The sequence below is a fragment of the Benincasa hispida genome, chromosome 9 (genome assembly GCF_009727055.1).
Source record: "Benincasa hispida cultivar B227 chromosome 9, ASM972705v1, whole genome shotgun sequence".
Taxonomy (NCBI): Eukaryota; Viridiplantae; Streptophyta; class Magnoliopsida; order Cucurbitales; family Cucurbitaceae; genus Benincasa; species Benincasa hispida.
In genome coordinates, this window is record NC_052357.1 from 62,825,466 (window position 1) to 62,847,037 (window position 21,572).

The window sequence follows — 21,572 nt, forward strand, 5'->3', positions numbered from 1 at the left end:
ACTAAATAGAAGTTTTAGTCTGACAAATCACATGGTATCACCCCTAATACGCCCATTTATAAGGTTAAGGCAATAAAGTAACTTTCAAAACTAAAAAAAAAAAAAAAAAAAAAAAAAAAAAAAAAAAAAAAAAAAAAAAAAGGAAAAAAGAGAAGAGTATAACCGGTCGTTTCAGTTGTATCTAATACCATCCATGAATTTTAAAAAATGTCTAATAAATCTTTAAGCTTTCAATCCAATAATTTCTTGTCATAATAAAAATTTTCAAAAATGAACCAAAGTATAAAATTGACTTTTATATCTGATAAAATCTTAGACTTTCAATTTTAAAAAGTTTAGGACAGAATGCACTTTTTGTAAAATGATTCTAAATGGTCTATGACTTAACTTTATTCCAAGAGAGTACTGACTAGAACATTATCTCCTAACACGGATTGGCTGACATGTTAATTTTTTGAATTACATGGCAATTAAGTTTGATAAACAATTTTAAAATTAAACATTGAGTAAAACGCAAAACTTAGTACACAGAAAATTGAAAACTCAAAGATCTAGACTCGATTTGGTAATCATTTTTATTTTTTGTTTTTGGTTTTTGAAAATAAAATATATTTACTTCCAATTTCTTATAATGATTTGCACCTTTCTTAAGTATAATGATTGAATTTTTAACTAAATTTTAAAAAACAAAAACAAGTTTTTAAAAGCTACTTTTTTAATTTTAAAAATTTGCTTGGTTGTTTAAACCATTAGTAAAAAAAATAAATAACAAAGAAAGAAATTTGAAAGTATAAGTAGTGTCTATAGGCTTAATTTTATAAAACAAAAATAAAACAAATGAGATGGTTACCAAATGGGGCCTAATGAGTACAATTGAAATTGAAAATTTATAGACCTATTGAACACAATGGAAAGTTTGAAGACTTATTAGAGACTTTTTCTTCTTCTTCTTCTTTTTATACAAGATGAAATTACATCCATTCATTAAACAAATTTTAAAATTTGAAGATCAAAGAAAACAACGATCAAACTATATTTGTAATTTAACATTTGTATACAACACCCGTAAACAAAGTTGGATTTATCTCTCAAAATTACAACAACTAATTTAGACCATATTTATGAGTGATTTTGAAATGGATAAAGTCACCTTTGCCATATTCAAAATCACTTGATATATATCTTTAAGTATTTAAAATCAATTTAACGATTTGTTTTATACTTCTAAACACAATTTTCACAAATTAAATTTTAAATATTAAAAGTATATTTCGAAATTATTTTAAATATGATAGGAGTGATTTTAACCATTTCAAAATTACTTGTAAACATGCTATTACTTTTTATACCCAAATTTGAATACAAAACAAAAATCGCACAAAGATGTAAGACGACGTTTTTAGTAAGAAATTGTGGAGTGCAATATTGTACATACTAAGTTTTGATAAGTACAAGCAAGCAATTTCTTATTTTGAGAGTCCCTAAAATTTTGTTATCTGTCCCTCAAATAACATCATATAATATAATATTTTTTTCCTGCCAATTTTATGATTGGCCCTCTTAAATTTATGACGTGCATAGAAAAGAAGAGGCATTACTTGGAATTTTTGTAGCCATCAAAACTTGTAAAAGACTAAGAATTAAGGACCCACCGCAGAATGTATAACAAAGCAAAACAGCTACTTGCAATTTACCAAGTTTTTAGAAAATTATGAACAAAAAGATGGTAAATGAAAGCGAAGGACTGAAAATGACAACTAGAAAGACAAAACTATTTAGAGTTATGTCCGTAAGGTACAAGTTGGTTTCTCTATAGGTACAAGATTTTTTTTAGTAGAACAACTGCAGGGTGGATGATTGAACTTCTGACCTCTAGAGACGAAAGTCATACCAATACTACTGAGTCAAGCTTACTTTGATAGGTACAGATATTTTGGTAGGATGCTTATTCTATATCAATGGACAATTTCGTAATTACCTACCATTATTGTCATTAACCACAAAAACAATAATCACCAACTGACTAGCATTATGAATTCTGGTATCTCTATAACACCTTATTATCAAGGGGACTATGAAGGAAGATGAACCCATCAGAGCTTTGACTAACTCAATCTAATTGAATCGTGTGTGTATATTAATAATTTCTAATCTACTTAGACTCCTATGATGGATCTCTTCTTTTTATTCACTTTCTCATAATGTCGTTTCTCACGGCATAATTGTATTAAATTCTTAAAACCACGCACCAGGCTAGGCCGAGTTCCCGATGGACGAACCAGGCTATTGATGCGCGTCTTTCCTGCGGATGCCAGCTTGGTGTGAGAGAACCATCCTCCCAAAAAAACTACCATCTTTGGCTCATGGTTCATGAAGAGCTCATTATTGCCATGGTGTTGAAACCTTCCGCTCTCTATATCGTTGTAGTTATATCTTTCCATATCTTCCTGATCATTTTGCTCGTAGTTTTTTGACCGATATGATATCCTGAGAATTTAGAACTCTTAGTAAGTAGAACAGATTGGCAATTGGAAACAATGGATCAATGAAGAGCCATGGTAAAAGTACGGTCCCGTTTGGTAACCATTTGATTTTTAGTTTTTAGTTTGTAAAAATTAAGCATGCAAGCACCTTTTACACCTTTAGATTTCTTACATTGTTGTCTACTTTATACTCACATTTTTTTTAAAATCAAGCCAAAATTTGAAAACTATAAAAAGTAGTTTTTAAAAATATTGTTATTGTTTATAGAATATGGCTAAGAATTTTACTCATGTGCTTAAGAAAGATGCAAAAAAATTCTAAGAAAAAAGGACGAAATAGGCCTAATTTTTAAAAACCAAAAACAAAAATGAAATAGATACCAAATGGGCCTACATTGTTTAGATTAATAAATAATTAAAGGAACGGATATCTTGTATGCACCCAAAGTTTCTAACAGCATATTCTATCACTTGTCAAGATGGATGTTTTTTTTGTTGTCTCAAGCTTTTGAAAGTCCTTTTAATGCCCAAGTCCCCGATTTTTTTTGTGTTAATAATGATTTTCCCCATCAAGGATCACTATTTAAGAGGTAAGAGTCTCACCTACTGAGCAGTTTTGAGGAAACCACGCATTTCTTTGATTGTTTTCTTATAGCATTGTAGCCAGTTGTGACATGCCGGACAAATTGAAGCTGAACATGTTAAAACAAGGAAGTCCAATTAACGTAAGCATTAAATTGTGTAATTCTATACTCTTCCTTTTCATATTTCATTAACATCCTAGAAGCACATTCCTGACAGTAGCTAGATTCACAAATAATGCATCAATAATCAAGTATAAGCAATGAAACACTAACTCATTTAAAGAAACTTGAATTGTTGTTCAACTAAACAATGCTCTGATTTATGTCATGATGGTAAACGTATTGATCCGACATCACGGGAAATTGAAATCATCAACACAAAGGACTACATAAACTACAGCTATAGAACTAACTACATACCTGATCACCATCCTTGATGCCAAAATTTGCGATGTAGTCTGCGTCATCAACTAACTTTTGACCAGCATAGCATAAGCAGAAATGCCACCACACATGGAGCCTCCATGAATCAAACAAGAACAGAAAACATTTAAATTGAGAAGTACCCTTCTATAAACTTTTGTGTCATAGTTGAAAGATATCCAGATCAAAATTTTCTCAAGTTAAGAATAAGGCAGATAAAGTCTTGGGAAGTTAATAATTTAGAGCTGATAAGTAGTTTTATTAAGCATCTCCTTCAAACTTCCAACAACATGTCATCAATATATCGTCCTTAGTTTTGGCCCGGCATTGATAAATAAACACATGAAATAACTGGAATTTCATAATAGGATCTGACAGAAGATAATGGTAATCTCATTCTTACAATCAAATGGTGAAATAATGAAATAAACCAACCATGAAATCTTTCCCGGTCCATTCTGTGGCATGTGGCTGAAGACCGACTCTACTGCGCCCTTTAATTCAGCAACAGTAGCAGATCTCTTAACTTGAATATCTGCGTCAAACATCTCAATTCATTGAAGTCCTCCTATATTAAAATGGTTGCAACAAACACATTCTTATTCTTCAAATTTAGGACATCAGTTTTTTCACTTTGGTGGTTAAATAATAGCATTGAATATCTCTGCCCTTATTCAGGAAAACAACGGAAAAGAACATAGAAATCATCAACATCTCTGCCCTTAATCAGACATAAAACAAACTCACAAGCAGATAATAATCTCCATTCTCCAGCATCAGCACAAATTACCCCAAATCGAATAAACAAAAGCATCAAACAGAAAACATTCCACAGCCACAGAAACAGAAATTACCGAAACAAGAACATTCCACAGCCACAGAAACAGAAATTACCGAAACAAGAGCCATCCAATTTAAGGACAGAGAGCATGAGAGGCTGATGTGGAAGCTGGCGATATAGAACATTCTTCCTGGAGAGCCCAACGATCATCAAAGGAGACGAAAGAAGCGAGAATGATCTACGATGCTTCTCGACCGTCGTTGGCGGCGGCGGCGGTGGCGGAGGAAACTCCACAACGTCAAGTGTGCAAACACCGTCGATAGCCATGGAAATGGAAGACGATGAGAGGATCGGAAAAGGGATGAAATGGGGTGGCTTAATATGAGGGAAGGGCAGAGAAAAAAGGGAAAGAGATGCTTAGGAAAGAAGAACACGGCATGGTGAAAATGGAGAGAGAGTTGAAGGAGGAGAGTTTTAGGGCTTGGCTTTTCTTGAAGAAAGAGTGGCATTCGGAGCTTGTGTCGGAGGCAATTCCTGAGAACTGAACAAATTTTTAAGCTCTAATTTCAATTTTTTTTTTCCTTTCCTTTTCTTTTTCTTTTTCTTTTCTTTTCTTTTCTTTTCGCTTTTTTAGTACGGTCATGGAGACGATGGTAGTTACGACTGGGTTACGTGGCGCTAACGGTTTCTCAAGCGCCTTCAACTGCCTTTCCTTCTAAAACGATGTCGTTTTCTCTCATTTCGATTTCAAGGCAGAAATGTGGGGAATTTTTTTTTAGAGAAAAATTATTTTAAATGATAAAATTTATGAAAATATTCACAATTAATAGCAAATTATCATAGTCTATTTGCGAAATATTGTCACTCATTTTTCTATATTTAAAAATAACCAAACTTTTATCATATTACTTCGTTTAGGTTTGTTATAAAAGAATTATTTATGAATAGTGGGAGACCAAGAAATAAATAGAGTTGTTTTCAAATAAAGAAAAATTAGTGAACTTATTTATAGGTTTATTATTTATCCATGATAGACTACAAGAGACCGCGATAGACATCTATCAGTGTCAATGATAGATTTTTATTGTAGTCTATCATTGATAGATAGTGAGATTTTGTTATAATAAAAATGTTTTCAATAGTTTTACCATTTAAAATAATTATCCAAATACAAATATCCAAGGAAAAAATAATTTATACAATGAGTTCACGAGTTTTTTCAATCTTTATATTGTATTAACTAATTTTTTTTTTCTTAGTATAATAAGGTAGAGACTTTGAATCACATATCTCTTAATCACTAACCCATATTATATGTAAGTTAAGCTATGCTTGTTTTTGGCAACTAATAATTCATACACACACATAATACTAAAAAAAAAAAAAAAAGACAGAGACGGAAATGGAAAATATGATCCATGTCCTTGTCCCGTTGAACCAACGAAAAGAAAATCATCCATGCTCTCTCCCATTCTTGTCTCCTTTGGAGTAGACTACCTCAAGAAAAATTGGCATCTCTAAATGAAAGTCAATTAAAAGGTTTTATCAAAGAAAAATCTAGCCATATTATAAATATTTAAACCTAGGTGTAACATTGATGCCTATGATTAGTGTCCTAAAAGACTATAATTCTTCCATCACCACAATGTATCATTCTACATGAAATCTAAGTGCCTTATGAATACACATCCTAGTGTCTACTTCATTCAAGCTACTACCTGCCAATTACCTATAAATAGTAGCATTTGATGGGTCTTGAAATTGCATGTTGGTGAGAAAAGTAAAGAAAGAATTGGAGAATGAGAATTTTAGATTTTCATAATTTCCATAACTTTTCTATTTTCTATAATTTTCTTTATTTCATTTCTTTATTCTAAATTTTAGTTTTATAGTTAATTTTATTTTATTTGTTTATATTTTATTATTATACTATATTTTTTCACATTCGTATTTCCATTGTGCTTCTAAATTTTACAACACATTATCAGCACGAGTTTCTATCATTTTTCTCACTAAAGGTAGGCCTTAAAGGTATGTTGTTTTCCCTATCTTCATTATAATTAATAAATTAAATGTTTGTTTTGCATGTTTGGTATATATTAAATTTCTAATATAAATACAATATTTTATGATACTGTTACTATGACAAATCTTAAAAAAATCATAATCTGTAGCATTTGATATTAATGGTAATAATCATTTGTCATGAGTGCTTGATGCCGAAATACACTTGGATGCAATACAGATATGATCATGGAAAGCAATTATTCTTCCTAAAGCTTTTTATGAATGGATTTTAAGGCTCCAAGACTTTAAATCAATATGTTAGATAAGACATTTTTCTATATTTCGTATCTCATATATGCTCATGCAGCAGTGATATCAAGAGAAATATTTTTTTTAAAAAAATTAAACTTATCTAATGTCTTTTCGTGACCGAACGAAATAACGAGTTATTAATTAAAAAATCATGAATCTTAACCAACTAGAGTAACAACATTCCTTAAAGTAAATATTATGAATTTTAATAATCGTGGATGAAAAATCATGAATCCCGACCAACTGGAGCAACACCATTCCCTGAATCGAATGTTGTGAATTTAGCTAAGACTAAACTTTTAATATTCTAAGTCGTTTCTCTTATTGTAATTAATTTGTTTAATGAAGAAGCATGGGGAGTTTATAGTGCAACTACCCACACAATACTTACAAGTAGAAAATATTATTCCAAACTACAATATTGGTTCTGCAAACCTAATTGAAAGATTTGGAAAAACAATATTATTTTGCCTAAAGGAACAAAATTTACAATTGACAATGCATTGTTCTTTAGCCAATCAAAGAGAAATCTATTAAGTTAATTTAAAGATATACATTGCAATGGTTATCATATTGAGACTAAGTAGAAAGAATGAGATGGGGTATTTTATATCATATCTATTATCTCATGTGAAAAACATATACCGGAAAAGTTGTTTGCTTTATCTTCTAGATTATATTATATTCATATACGAATAATTGAAACATATGCAATAATGAATGTGAAATTCATAAATCCAGATATATTTATAATTTAGCATGACTGATCGGGTCATCTGGGGTCTATAATGATGAGAAGAATTATTGAGAATTTCACATGAACATCTATCGAAGATCTAGAAGATTTTTTTATCTAATGAATATTTTGTGATGCTTGATCTCAAGAAAAATTAATAATTAGACCATCACCAGCTAAGGTGGGAATTGAATTACCTACATTTCTTTTTTAACAAATTCATTGTAATATATGTGGATCTATTAACTTAGCAAGTGGACCATTTAGATATTTTATGATATTAATAAAAGCATTTAGTAGATGGTCATATGTGTGCTTATTATCAAGTCGAAATTTTGTATCTGCAAGATTACTTGTTCAAATACTTAAGTTAAAAACACAATTTTCTGATTATAAAATTAAGACCATTCGTCTTGATAATAGTGGTGAATTTACATCCTAACTTTTAATAATTATTGTATGTCAATTGTGATAAGTGTTGAACATCATGTAGCTCATGATGTTCAAACACAAAATGACTTAGCATAATCATTTATAAAATATTTGCAATTAATTGCTAGGTCATTGCTTATAATGAGAGCTAAGCTTCCTACATCTGTATGGGGGTCATGCTATTTTGTATATTGTATCACTTATACGTATTAGGTCAATAGCTTATTATAAGTACTCGCCATTACAATTAGCTTATGGTCATGAGTCAAATTTTTTTTCAATATGAGAATTCTTGGATGTGCAGTATATGTTTCAATTGCTCCACCACAACGTACTAAGATAAGTCCTCAAAGCAGGTTAGGAATATAGGTTGGATATGATTCCCCATCAATTATCAAATATCTCAAATCCTTGACGGGTGATGTATTTACTGTACGATTTTTTTTTATTACCATTTTATGAGACAAATTTTCCAACATTAGGAGGATGAATTAAGAAGCTGGAAAAAGAAATTACATAGAATACATCATTATTGTCTCATTTAGATCCCTGTACAGATTTGTGAATTTGAAGTTTAGAAAATATTTTATTTGCAAAATATAGCAAATCAATTACCGGTTGCATTATAAATGAAAAGATTGTAACTAAGTCATACATACCAGCTGCAAATGTTCCATAAAAAAATTAATATCCCAGTGCAACAATTTGTCATTAATGAATCTAGAACACGCAAAAAGCGTGGGTTCCAAAGATAAAAATTCTCGAGAAAGAAAGATAGTTAATAGTAAAAAAGATTTGGTTGAGGATATAAATACCCATGAAGAAATCCTTAACAGGACTAATGAGGAAGGTGCAATACCTAATATAATAATGAGATTTCAAAAACTATGTCATGACAAGAAAAAGATGAAATCTAATTAACATAGTTATTGACAACATTTTTGCGTATAATGTTATTTTTATATTATATCTTAAATGAGGATCTTGAATCAAGATTTGATGAAGATGTCGACATACAAAATATTGGCCTCCGTGGAAAGAAGGAATCGAAGCATAATTAAATTCACTTTCAAAACGTCAATTTTTTGGACTAGTAGTCCAAACACCAGAAAAAGTCAAACTTGTGGGATATAAATGAGTATTTGTGAGAAAAAGAAATGGAAATAACGAGGTTGTAAGATAGAAAGTAAGACTAGTTGCACAAGGTTTTTCACAAAGACGTGATATCAATCATGAGGAGACATATTCTCTGGTAGTAGATGCAATTATATTAAGATTTTTAATTAGCCTGATTATGTATGAAAATCTGGACATGCATCTTATGGATGCAATCACAACATATTTATATGGATCACTTGATAATGACATTTATATGAGAATCCCAAAAGGATTTAAGATACCTGAAACATATAAATTAAATTCTCAGGAATTTTATTCAATAAAGTTACAGAGATCATTATATGGATTAAAACAATCAGGACGAATGTGGTACAATCAACTGGGTGGATATTTGTTGAAAGAAAGATATCAAAATAATTCAATATGTCCATGTGTTTTTATAACAAGATCATAGTCAGGATTTGCTATTATAACTATGTATATTGATGATTTAAATATATTGAAACTCCTGAAGAGTTTTCAAAAGCAATAGAATATCTTGAAAAAGAATTTGAAATGAAAGATCTTGAAATAACAAAATTTTTTCTTGGCTTGTAAATTAAATATTTAGTAGATGCGATATTCGTTCATCAGTCAACTTATATAGGAAAAATTTTGAAAATATTTTATATGGACAAAACACATCAATTAAACATTCCAATGGAAGTTCATTCACTAAATATGAAGAAAGATATATTTCGGTTTCGAGATGATAATGAAGAACTTATTGGTCCTGAGGTACCATATCTTATTGCAATTGGTGCACTTATGTATCTTGCTAATAATACAAGACCAGATAATGTTTTTCTCTAACAAAAAGACATTGGAATGGAATTAAGCATATACTCCGTTATCTCCAAATATGAGTTTGTTTTATTCAAATAAATCAAATTTTGATCTAGTTAATTATGTAGTTTCTGGATATTTATTTGATCCACACAAAGCTAAATCTCAGGGGAACTGTTATATCATAACGATCAGTGAAACCGACCATAACAGCTACTTCCTCAAATCATGCTAAAATTCTTGCAATTCACGAAGGTAGTTGAGAATATATATGACTAAAATCAATTACTCAACACATTCATGGAACATGTGACTTATCTTTTAGTAAAAATCTTCCAAGGATATTAAATGACAACAACACGGTATATATAGCCCAAATCAAAGGAGGATATATTAAATGAGATAAAACGAAGCATATTTCACCCAAGTTTTTCTACATTTGTAATCTTAAAGAAAATGATGACATCATTATACAACAAATTTATTCGAAGGATAACCTGGCACCACAACTTTTGAAAAATTGGTGCATGATATCGAAATGGGGTGACTCAAAAATCTCAAGTGATGTCTCCATGCGGGGGAGTAAATATATTGCATTTTTTTAGGATTATCAGACTTACATATCCCTTCACTAGCATTTTTTTCCATTAGATTTTTCATAGTAAGGTTTTAACGAGACATATTTCATATACAATGGCCATTTAAGGGAGAGTACTATAAATATTTAAATCTAGGTGTAACATAGATGCCCATGATTAGTGTCCCAAAAGACCATGTGTAATTCTTCCGTCACCACCCTATGTCATTCTACATGAAGTCCAAGTGCCTTATGAATGATCCTTAGTTGCCACTTCATTCCACATCCTAGCTACTTGTCAAATTGTCTTTAAATAGTTGCATTTGGTGAATCTTGGAATTGCATGTTTATGAGAAAAGTAAAGAAATTATTGGAGACTGAGAATTTTAGGGCATGCTTGGTAAAAAATCCAGATTTTGTTGTATGTTTTCAGATTCACTATGCTCAACAAATATCCGTTTGGCAATGGAATCTGTTTCTGAAAACTATTTTTGTATTCTATGATCCAAACAATACAAATTTTGAAAACAACATTGTTATGTTTTCATTGTATCCAAATTTTGAATTTTAAATTTTAAAATGTAAAATTATTTTAAATAAAGATCAAAACGTGTAAAAAAATACAATATGTCATGTTATAAACTTAATTCATTTTCTAAAAAAATATGATAGGTATTATGCAATATATTATAAATTATATAATATTACAAAATAATAACTATATAATTTTTTTAACATCAATAAGTTTACAATAGTTGTCAACTAAATATTAGTACGTAACTACAATTAGTTTTATGATTTATAAATATACAGTATCAATCACATTTTAAATAGGGCCGTTTTCAAATATAGAAAAATGAACCAAAATATTTATAAAATATAGCAAAATTTTAGAATTATCAATGATAGACGCTTATAGACACCGATAGACTTCTATCAGTGTCTATAAGTGACATTGATAAACATTGATAGAAGTCTATCAGTGTCTATCAACGTCTATCATTGATAATCTAAAATTTTGCTATATCTTGTAAATATTTTCAACAGTTTTACCATTTAAAATAATTTACCTTTTAAATAATTGTTTAAATTATAATCTAATTTCTGAATCTGCTACCAAACACATATAAATACAATTCTATTTTCATTGGATCGATTGTTTTCAAATTTATATTTTCAAATTCTCTACCAAACAGTTCCTAGATTTCTACAAACTCCATATTTTTTCTATTTTCTATAATTTATTTTATTTTGTTTATTTATTCTAAATTTTATTTATTTTATTTTATTTTATTTTATTTATATATTTTATTTATTATATTATATTTTCTTCACGTCCATGTTTCCGTTATGCTCCTAAATTTTAGGACAAGCAAGTCTAATTCAAACTTTTTTAGTTTGTAATGTCACTATTTTCTTTTTGAAATTTCAATGCTTATGAGAGCGAAGATCGTCTCCATAGATCACATGGTCATTTGACCTCATTCGTATGTTTCCTATAATAATTAGGAGGAGGTCGCAAAATATAAAATTATTCCAAGTTAAGGATATATACTTTACTTTAAAGTTTTATGAATGGGTCACGGGAAACATAATGGATAGTGTAGCTTGTCAATATTCAATTCTTTATTCTTTAATATGGTGGTCCGATTTTGGTCAGTATGTTGAAAGCAAAAATTGTGTTGAAAGGTTTGTTCGTTATCGAGCCAGAGTGGGCCAAGTTGAATCCGCCATTGGAACTACAGTTTTATGCGTGGGATGTTACCAATTAGAAAAGGAGTTCTCCTTAGTTAAAATTGAGGTCTTCGTTGGGATATTACTTTTAGGCTAAATTATAAAAGGTGTTTATGAACTTTATACTTTCGGTAAAAAATGCTAAGTTTCAAAAATACCCATAAACTTTTAGAATGAGTTAAAAAATACTCTTACCGTTAATTTTGGATGGAAACCGTTAATGTTTTGTTTCATAAATATCCTTGAACTTTAAAAAATTTCAAAAATACCCTTAAACTTTAAAAAAAGTTTAAAAAAATATCCTTCATGTTATATGGACATATATTGTTATTACTTTCTTGCGTCTCTATTTTTCATCCTTTTCTCCCCTCCCTTCAAATATACTCTTACTTCCCTTTTTGTTAACTATTTGACATTTGTTTATCTAAAATAAATAAATAAATAAATAAATAAAATTACACACTTTAATCAAAGTATATGAACTATAATAAGAAGAAATATAATAAATAAAGCACTAAATGATTTCAAGACTTTCATATTTTTTTTTAAATTTTTTGTTTTAATGTTTAAAGTTATTTTTTTCTCACAAGGGATCAACGATTTCTATTCAAATACTAATGGTAGAGGTATTTTTTTTTTTAAAACTTTTATTAAGTTAAGGGTATTTTTGAAAAATTTAAAAGTTTAGGGATATTTTTGAAACAAAACTTTAACGATTTCCATCCAAAACTAACGACAAGGGTTTTTCTGAACTCATTTTAGAAGTTTAGGGATACTTTTGAAACTTTCAAAATTTCAAGGACATTTTTGATACATAGTGTAAAGTTCAAGAGTATTTTTTTTTTTATATATAATTTAGCCTTATTTTTATTTGGAAATCTTATTAATATCTCTTCTTTTTATCACCCTAGAGAGAAGAACAAAATTGCTCATGTTATTGTAATTTTGATATTCTCTGATCTAGAAAGAGATTTTTCCCGATAGTGTCCTGTCCTCCCCTTCACTTGTGATGAGGATGTGAGAAAGTAGTTAATGTGGTTACTTTGTTTCTTTGTTTGCCTTTAAAAAATTCTTGACATTGCTTGCACAGTGATCTCTCATTTAAATGTGATGTCAATTCTTTTCGATCATATTCCTTTTTTACTTAAATCACATTAACTAATTATGTATTTAACAAAGGTATAAACATAGATAAAGAAGTTGTTGGTAAGCATATATAATTTTTTAAAACAAATATTTAAAAATTATGTCATTATGAAGTATACCTTAAGCAAATCTATAATTAACTCATCAAAAGTTGGCAAAGAGAAAAGGTTAAGTTATCATAATAATTAATCCACTGCATTTAAACATGTCTAGATTATTTTTTATTTTTTATTTTAAAAAAAATGTTTAGTATTGTATATTTTGTAAATTTTACTTAAACTGATCAATAATTAGATAAATTTTATAATCTTGCATATACCTGTGGTTTTATATGGTTAAATGTAAGAGAAACCAAAGATTATAATTTGACCATGAATTCAAAAGTTTGGGAGTCATCAATATTGCGCCAACTTCTTACTAATTATTCTTTCTACAGTTGAGTTTAAAAAAGAAAAACAAAATTAAAACTATGTATCGATTTTTTTACCTTCAACTCACTTTCATCCCATGTTGCAATTTTAACATCAAACTTAAGAAGTGTTGCATATTTTACCATATGATAAACGTCCATTTAAAAATTCTATCTAAAAATACTCTTAACTATAAAACATATGTATGGTCCAATGATAAGGTTGTGAAATTTATGAATTTGACAAAGTTATTCCATGATTGATGAATGAACTAAGCAAAATTAATTCTGTACGAATTATGTAGCACAAATTTGAGTCAACATCAAAATTAAGTTACAAAGATTTCTACCTTGTTTTTGGATAAAATGGTGCATTATTAAAATTTTAATCGAGGAAAATTGTGCCATTAAACAAAATGAAGAGTTCACTTTGACGAAATTGAAAATTTAGGATAAAAATTGATATAGCATTACAAGTTAAAAGAGTAAATTTTAAAATCTTTCCCCAAAATGAGCATATAGTTCAAATGACATAATGATTTGTACTATCAACCTCAAAGTTAGAGGCTCTCCCACCCTACATATTGTTAAAAAAAAAAAGAAGGGAAATTTTTCCTAAAAAAATTATCCGAAGATATGATTAATTATTTTATCACTAAGATTAATAGAATGTTCCAAATAAATTTTAATAGTATCAAAATTGCGTTAAAGAAGTATAAAATTTTGAATTAAGCTAAGATGATTTAAAAACATTCTCTCATTCCATAGAAAATAAAAAAGAAAAAGAAAGGTGACCATCATAATTTGTAGCAATCAAGGGAAAAGAAATCAGTTTTCTATTCTTTTTCCAAACATCTAAATTTAATGGTCAATAAAATGGCCGTTGCACCGAGTAAAATATCAAAAAGAGGGTCGGTCTTGAAGAACTGCACCAATAAGTATGGGCTTAAACTGTTCAGGGAATTAGGTTGGTTAAACCCTAAAAAAATTGTGGTTGCCAAGGAAGTCAAACAGAACAAATAGGAATCAAGCAAAAAGATAAATGCTAGTGCCTAAAAAGGAAAAAATTGGATGAGCACCTGCTCAGAGAGCAAGATCTACCCACAAAAAACCAAGCTAATCTCTCCTATTAAACTTACCATTTAGAGGATTTATTTCCCTATGAGCTTATAATAGGCATACAAACCAGAGCCAATAAAACCCAGAAGTTGCCCAATTACATTTAGCTGCAAACACAACAAATCAGAGACTTTAGAAAGACCAAATAAAGGATGATGGTTGAGGAATGATTGTGATCGAATTGGAATAGGTATTTTACTCACCAGGTCAAAAGGAAGGCCGCCAAATATCATCCAACCCAGTCCAATTGTAAAAAGATCCTTTATTATTACAAAGTAACAAGGTCAACATAAATAGAAGTAGGACATTAACGTAAGAAGAAATTTAAGTATGAAATAAATGGGCAAGGGAAATAAGAGAGAAGCTGTGAAAGTACCTTCAGATTACCACATATAGTTTGTGTCACAGCCGAATTTAGAGTGGTGTTTAGAAATATACTATAGTTCAAGAAGAAAGCCAGTGTGCACGAACAAAACATCACTACCTGACCATAGAAAAGGGTTCGCACAGGTCATGGAAAATTGGATATTGCCCAAAACATGGTGAATTTTCAGAAAGAACCCATAAAAGAAATATAAAGATTTGAAAAGTGCAGCAATGAGGGGATGATAGAAATTGATACTACACAACATCACACACTTCTAAATGAATCCATCAAAAATATGATTAAGAGTAAATATATTTTACTATAAAAGGTCTGTGTGCTTGAGAGAAGCAAACTATTTTTTTTTATACAATATGTGGGGCAGGGGAATCGAACCTCAGACCTTTGATAGTAGAAGTTGATTTGTGTTCATGTTGGCACAAACTAATTTTTTCATTAAACAAAATTTGTTGTGTGCGCGCATTTATAGGCCCAATAAAGGGCTCTGTGTGTAGTAAATACGACTTACTAGAAATCCAGGTGAAAAAAGGTGAGGAAAGCTAATAGTTGCCTCCAAGTCACCCCGTATAAATGTCCAGAAAAGTAGAACTGGAGTGCATAAAATTCCTACAGTGGATTCACAAAGGAATAAAATGTCAAGAGTAGGAAATACAAAATTACCTGATTGTATAGGCGGGAAAATGGGAAAAAGTGACAAACCAAAAATCTAGTTTTACAAAGAATCAGTTAGCTCACCGTTGCACCACATGAGGCCAAAGCTATTAAGACCACTTGATTTTCCTAACATAAGGAATTATAGAAAAAGTATTCAGCAACGCATACAAAAAAGTAACTCCATCCAAAGATCCTCAACGGAGGACAAAAATAAAGATAAAGAAATGATGAGAGAAAGACAGAGAATAGAAAAGAAAAGAAGTCAAACTACCAATGCGGGAAATAGTTGCAAGGTAGATTGCTGTGGTGACGTTGGACAAGAAAACTACAGAATAGCCATATACGTCAAAGGACAAGTCACGAGCTCCAGCAATAAATGCACCAAGAACTATCAAACCAACACTGATAACATCCTTTAAATTTTCAGTTGAATTATTAAATCAGAACCATTTCCACTAAAATAGAATATCCAAGTTAATGAAACAAATCAAAAAAGGGAAAAAAACAAATGTCCCTAGCAACAAACTCAAATGAAGAAAAGAGGGGAACAAGGGTATTGACTGTGCAATTTTAGACTCCAGAAGCATGAATCCCTCAACTTAACAGCTAACAGAGAGTGATGGAAAAAAAATTCTGATGAAATCACCTATTTCTCTATTTCAAAAAACCCAAAATCCTCAGATAAAATAAAGCCGCCAAGTGCTCAAGAAGCAAAATAAAGGAAGAACAGTCAACAACATCCCTGCAGATGTTAGACAACCTTCACTAGGAGATCAACTCATAGTATATCTGGAATTTTCAAAAGAAAGGTGGATTATGAAGTTGAAGAAAAAGCAAGAAGATGCATGTAGTAGCTGCAGATCTTACCTTCCAACAATTGAATATGTATACTTTTGTCCTGCCAGCAGATACTCCACAACCATCGTGAAAACAACTGTGGTCCGCCTGAGGGTAGTGTACATGGGAACATTTACTCCACGAACAGACTCCATAGTAGCTAGCTTTCAGGAAGAAATTTTGGAGTTCTTACACATCAATAATAATGTATGAAAGAGATATAAAGCATCTACCATTTCTCATCAAATAATTTAAAGTTACCATGTAAAGCAAATACGTCCCTGCAAGAGGACTGGTTTGCCTCAATGTCTTCATTGGAACCATTGAAGCAGCATTATCAGAAAAGGAATCACCCACTGTAAAAGATATGACTTTCCAGCGTCTCAATGCATACAGAAAAGAACATGAACATACCATCTGCACCACAAATAAGGAAAAATGTGTCTTAACAACAAGCAACATCTCAACAATCACATGTTATCGGAAGAAGAAAAGCGAAACATGTGACCAAAACCATGCATAGTTGAGCAGCGAACATTTAAAGATATGGCATTAAAATGATACCAATCAGTACAAAATATCGCAACCTGATATAAAGGACAACATTAAGGAATAAAAGCACAAAGACATAGCAGTTTCACTAACCTTCACACCTAATATATTCTATACAAGCAGAAAAAGAACATATACCAGTCCAATACTACATTCTATAGACAATGCTCTCCACTGAAAATGTCCAGAATTATAAGATGACAACAACTGAGTATATCGTTCTCTTCAAAACAATATCGATTTTCCAAATCCAAATATTTCACTATCAAGAGTTGTTCAAACTTCATCGAGATAACCAAGTAAGACATTTACCTGAACAAGTGTAACAACGTTTGCACTTGGAAAATTATAAGAAGAAAGTGCAGCTTTGTTGAACAAAACCAATAGCACTGCATAAATGATAAGAAACCTCTGGTTAGATAAAATTGAACAATATTTGACATCATAAGTTGGATCCCAGTCACCGATCAAACAGACTACTGAACATCATCAACTGTGCAGAAAGCCGAACAGTAAAACTAATTTTTATTCTTCTACATTAATTCTTCAGTAGATTATAAACGGAAAAGAAAAAAATAGTAATAACAATAAAATAAAAGTATACATCAAGCAACTGGAAACAGAGTATATTACAAAAGTTGAAACAATTACTCGACATTAACACAAATCACGCCAAATTCTTCGGAAACAGTAAGACAAGTAGAAAACCATCCTCATCGGAAAACCTAATTCTCAGAAAAGTATAATATGCGTAAAAAAATCAAACACTCTGCAGATAGATCTGAACAGAAAATTGGAAAGCCACACGAATCAAACATCGAATTCAGATGCGATTAGGCGTACCTGCACAAGCCATGTAAGAGAGAGCAGCATAGGCTCCTCGTTTGGTCATGGCGGATCCTCTGAAGAGCTTCTCATCGCCTCTGATCAATCGCTCTTTCTCTTCACTGCCGTGTGGAGGATCCGACACCGGCAGCAACAAATTCTTCTCGGAATTCGACGCCTTCAATGACATATTTGAGCTCGCCTTCTCTGTGAAGCGTAGAAATCGATTAGGAATTGGGATTTGGGAGAAGAACAATACAGCGATATGGAGCGCGAAAACCGTTTGGTAGTCGCCAGGTTAAGGGAAGCCAATCAAAAACAGAAAGAAACGATTCTGGACTCGATGAGTTACCAAACGCGGTTAATGAGTTGACTCGCTCGCTCCGTTTGAATATTCTTCGTTGGGAAATTGGCCGTCGTTGCAGTGCAGTGGCTTGTTTGTTGGCGGATTTTTTTGGTTAAAGACAAACAAAATTTTATTTTAAAATTTACCTATTTATTACGGACCTTTGATATTAATATTGTTGTTTTTAAAACTTATTAGATAAATATTGTTGTTTTGAAACTTATTAGAGAAATATTATTGTTTTGGGAATTCGAGGCTAGAGGTGAATGTTGAGAACTCAGACTAATGTGAGGTCGAACGTTGAGACTCGACGAACAAAGAAAAACTTGAAACAATACATAAGTCGAAACTTCAACCCTCGACAAGGGAAATCTCGCGAATCTGCTTACGTTGTCGAAGGTTGAAGTTTCGACACACATCCACCCTCGAGATTGCAGGTTTATTAACTTTTCTTTTCCTCATAGAGGAAATAATGTAATGGAGAATGATATACTATATGTATCTGTGTACTCGAGCTGCTTCTAACAACATATGTATTTTGTTATCATTGCGAATTAGCAGAGGCTTGTGGATTGACATGACGGGTGGGATGGTATATTTCTGGGAAGCGAACTCTAGCGCGAATATGAAGCGCATGGATACAAGTTATGCCTTGGAATGAAAGACAATTCCAATTAGCTTTGTCTACGAACAAAAAAGTAGATCTTAATCAAAAAAGCGTTTGTGATTGTTCCAGAAGAAAGAAAGCTAGTAATCATTAATGAAAAATAACAACAATAAACAGAGAGAGCGAGATATGAAGAGCGCGCGAGCACAGAGAGCGAGATCTTTAGGAGAGAGCGATACTGAGTAGAGTGAAGATCTTAGGAGAGAGCAAGAGTGAGAGAAAAAGATCTTAGGAGAGAGCAAGAGTGAGAAGAAAAAGATCTTAGGAAGAGAGCGAGAGTCTTCAAAAGTTTTTTGAACTTTTCATAGAAATATATATAAAAAAAAGAGAAAAAAGAGCTAATAATCATACTATAATTGAATAAATCATTTGACTATAATTGAATATATTAGATTTTATACTAATAATTGAATAATCATTAGACAAATTTGAATATATTAGATTATTATAACTATAATTGAAATAATCATTTGACAACAAATTGAATATATTAGATTATTATACTATAATTGAATAATCACTAGACAATAATTAAATAAATTGAATATATTAAGATTATTATACTATAATTGAAATATATTAAGGTTATTATAATGTAAAACTTTATTGATTACAAAAAAAAAAAAAAAAAAATTGAATATACAGTAGATTATTTATAAAAAATTGAATATACAATAAATTATAAAAAAAAATTGAATATACAATAAAATGAATATATAATAAAAAAAATTATTTATTATTCAATCGCTAACTATCTGGAGCTCGTCTTAGTAACGAAGGACACTTCCTTCGATTATGTCCTAACTGTTACAAAATCCACATCGTTGTCGAGTAGTTGATTCTGTCCAATCCCCATCTCGTTGTGATAACGTGAACTTTTCGGGTGTCAGTTTATGTTTATCGTGTCGGGTGTCAGTTTCAAATTCAAAAGTTCAACAAAGCAATTGAAGATATCAAAGGAATAAATCGGAGCTGTCTAAGTTTTTTTTGATAACATTAGTTTAGAGTAATGGACTTACACATGATGGAGGATTCAGATATGGGTGGATGATGACAAATCTATCAGAGTGCATAAATGGAGTCCTCAAAGGAGCTCGAATGTTGCCTATAAATGCTCTTACTCAGATAACATTCTTCAAATGCGTGAACTATTTCGAGAAAAGAAGAGCAGAAATAAGGGATGCATTAGAGCATCAAGATAAACCCAGGACCTGTTGATCCCGATGTTTTGTACGACCAGTCCATTCATCGATCATATGTTGTATGGCGAGATCGTACTACTGGAGAAATATCTTGCAGACATCGAGAGGCAGAATTTATTCAGTTGGACTGGCATCTGATCACAGCCTTGGTCGAGAGATGGAGGCCCGAGACGCATACATTCCATATGTCTGTTGGAGAGTGCACTATCACTCTACAAGACATAAAAGAAGAAAGGATTAGAAAGAAGAAGGTGGAATGTGTAATAATTAAAAAGGAAAAAAAGGGAAATTTGTACGGTATTCTCACTCTCTATCAAAATCTCGCTCTCGCTCTCGCTCTCGCTCTCAATCTCGCTCTCGCTCATGCTCACGCTCAAAATCCCGCTCTCTTAAACTCTCGCTGTCTCTCATAATCTCGCCCTCGAATTTGATTAGCTTGTTAGCTCGTTAGCAGCAAAAAGAAGGAGATTCATTAGCTCGTTATTTAGTTAGATAGAATCCGTTTGAAAACAACAATATTTTCCTAAAAAAAAAAGGAAGGTCGAGGGTTCAAAATTCGACCTCGACTTATTTAAAACAACAATATTTTTACAAATAGTTTGAAAACAACAATATTTTCCTAAATAGTTTCTAAAAGTACAATATCCTTTTAATTTTTCCCATTTATTACCCACTAAATTTTTTTTTTTTTTTTTTACATAAAATTTAAATTTATATCATATTTGATAGGATAGTTATTTTAAATGGCAAAACTATTTGAAATATTTTCAATATAGCAAAATACCAGTATCTAATATCTATCACTTATGGATATCTTAATGATATTGTTTTATATTTATAAATAAGTTGGCTTATTTTAGTATATTTAAAAACAATCCTATTTTATCATTAAGTATTAAAACTTTTTAATTTGCTAATAACTTATTAAACACAAAATTCAGGCTCTTAAAAATGAAGCTAAATAGGCATTAGGCAACAACCGCAGAGACACTTTTGTTATTGCTTCATCTAAATTGTTAAAAATATAAAAATAAAAATAAAAATAAAAAACATGATTGTTTCAAAGTTATTTGACCATTTTATGAGTCTAAAATTTGAAGTTCTCTAGGGAAAATTTCCATGAAAGTCTTCGATTTATTGAATTTAGATATTAAGTTCTAACCATAAAACCATGTTTATTATTATTTTCTGTAAGAAAAATAATTAAATTGATTTGACTATAACCAATACAAATACTTTTTGAAGACTGAGGTTGGTTCTAGCCCTTCCCTCATCAGATGGAGGATAGGGAATGGTTGTCATGTTTTCATTGCAGAAGGTCTCTGGAATCCCAATTTTGGAAACTTTAAGCCGAGTTGGATCTCTATTTCCTTTAGAAACAAACTTGTGTCAAATTTTTTAAATGTTAATGGTGAAT

General features: G+C 30.8%; 2 protein-coding genes across 2 annotated transcripts; both read right to left on the reverse strand.

Annotated features, from left to right (window-relative positions):
• Window positions 1–1,683: 1,683 nt before the first annotated feature.
• On the reverse strand, window positions 1,684–4,936 carry LOC120086568. The gene is made up of 5 exons (XM_039043286.1): window positions 4,385–4,936; window positions 3,926–4,025; window positions 3,488–3,587; window positions 3,087–3,175; window positions 1,684–2,487 (listed from the first exon to the last, which is right to left on the reverse strand). The coding sequence occupies exons 1-5, from the start codon at window positions 4,596–4,598 to the stop codon at window positions 2,157–2,159; spliced, it is 834 nt and encodes a 277-aa protein (XP_038899214.1). The 5' UTR covers window positions 4,599–4,936; the 3' UTR covers window positions 1,684–2,156.
• Window positions 4,937–14,375: 9,439 nt separating this feature from the next.
• On the reverse strand, window positions 14,376–18,389 carry LOC120085062 (UDP-N-acetylglucosamine transporter UGNT1). Its single transcript, XM_039040907.1, has 11 exons — window positions 18,293–18,389; window positions 17,959–18,147; window positions 17,428–17,504; window positions 16,825–16,980; window positions 16,594–16,727; window positions 15,998–16,128; window positions 15,808–15,852; window positions 15,581–15,678; window positions 15,064–15,171; window positions 14,891–14,947; window positions 14,376–14,794 (listed from the first exon to the last, which is right to left on the reverse strand). Exons 2-11 carry the CDS (start codon window positions 18,128–18,130, stop codon window positions 14,720–14,722), a joined length of 1,053 nt encoding a protein of 350 aa, XP_038896835.1. The 5' UTR covers window positions 18,131–18,147; window positions 18,293–18,389; the 3' UTR covers window positions 14,376–14,719.
• Between the last annotated feature and the right edge of the window lie 3,183 nt (window positions 18,390–21,572).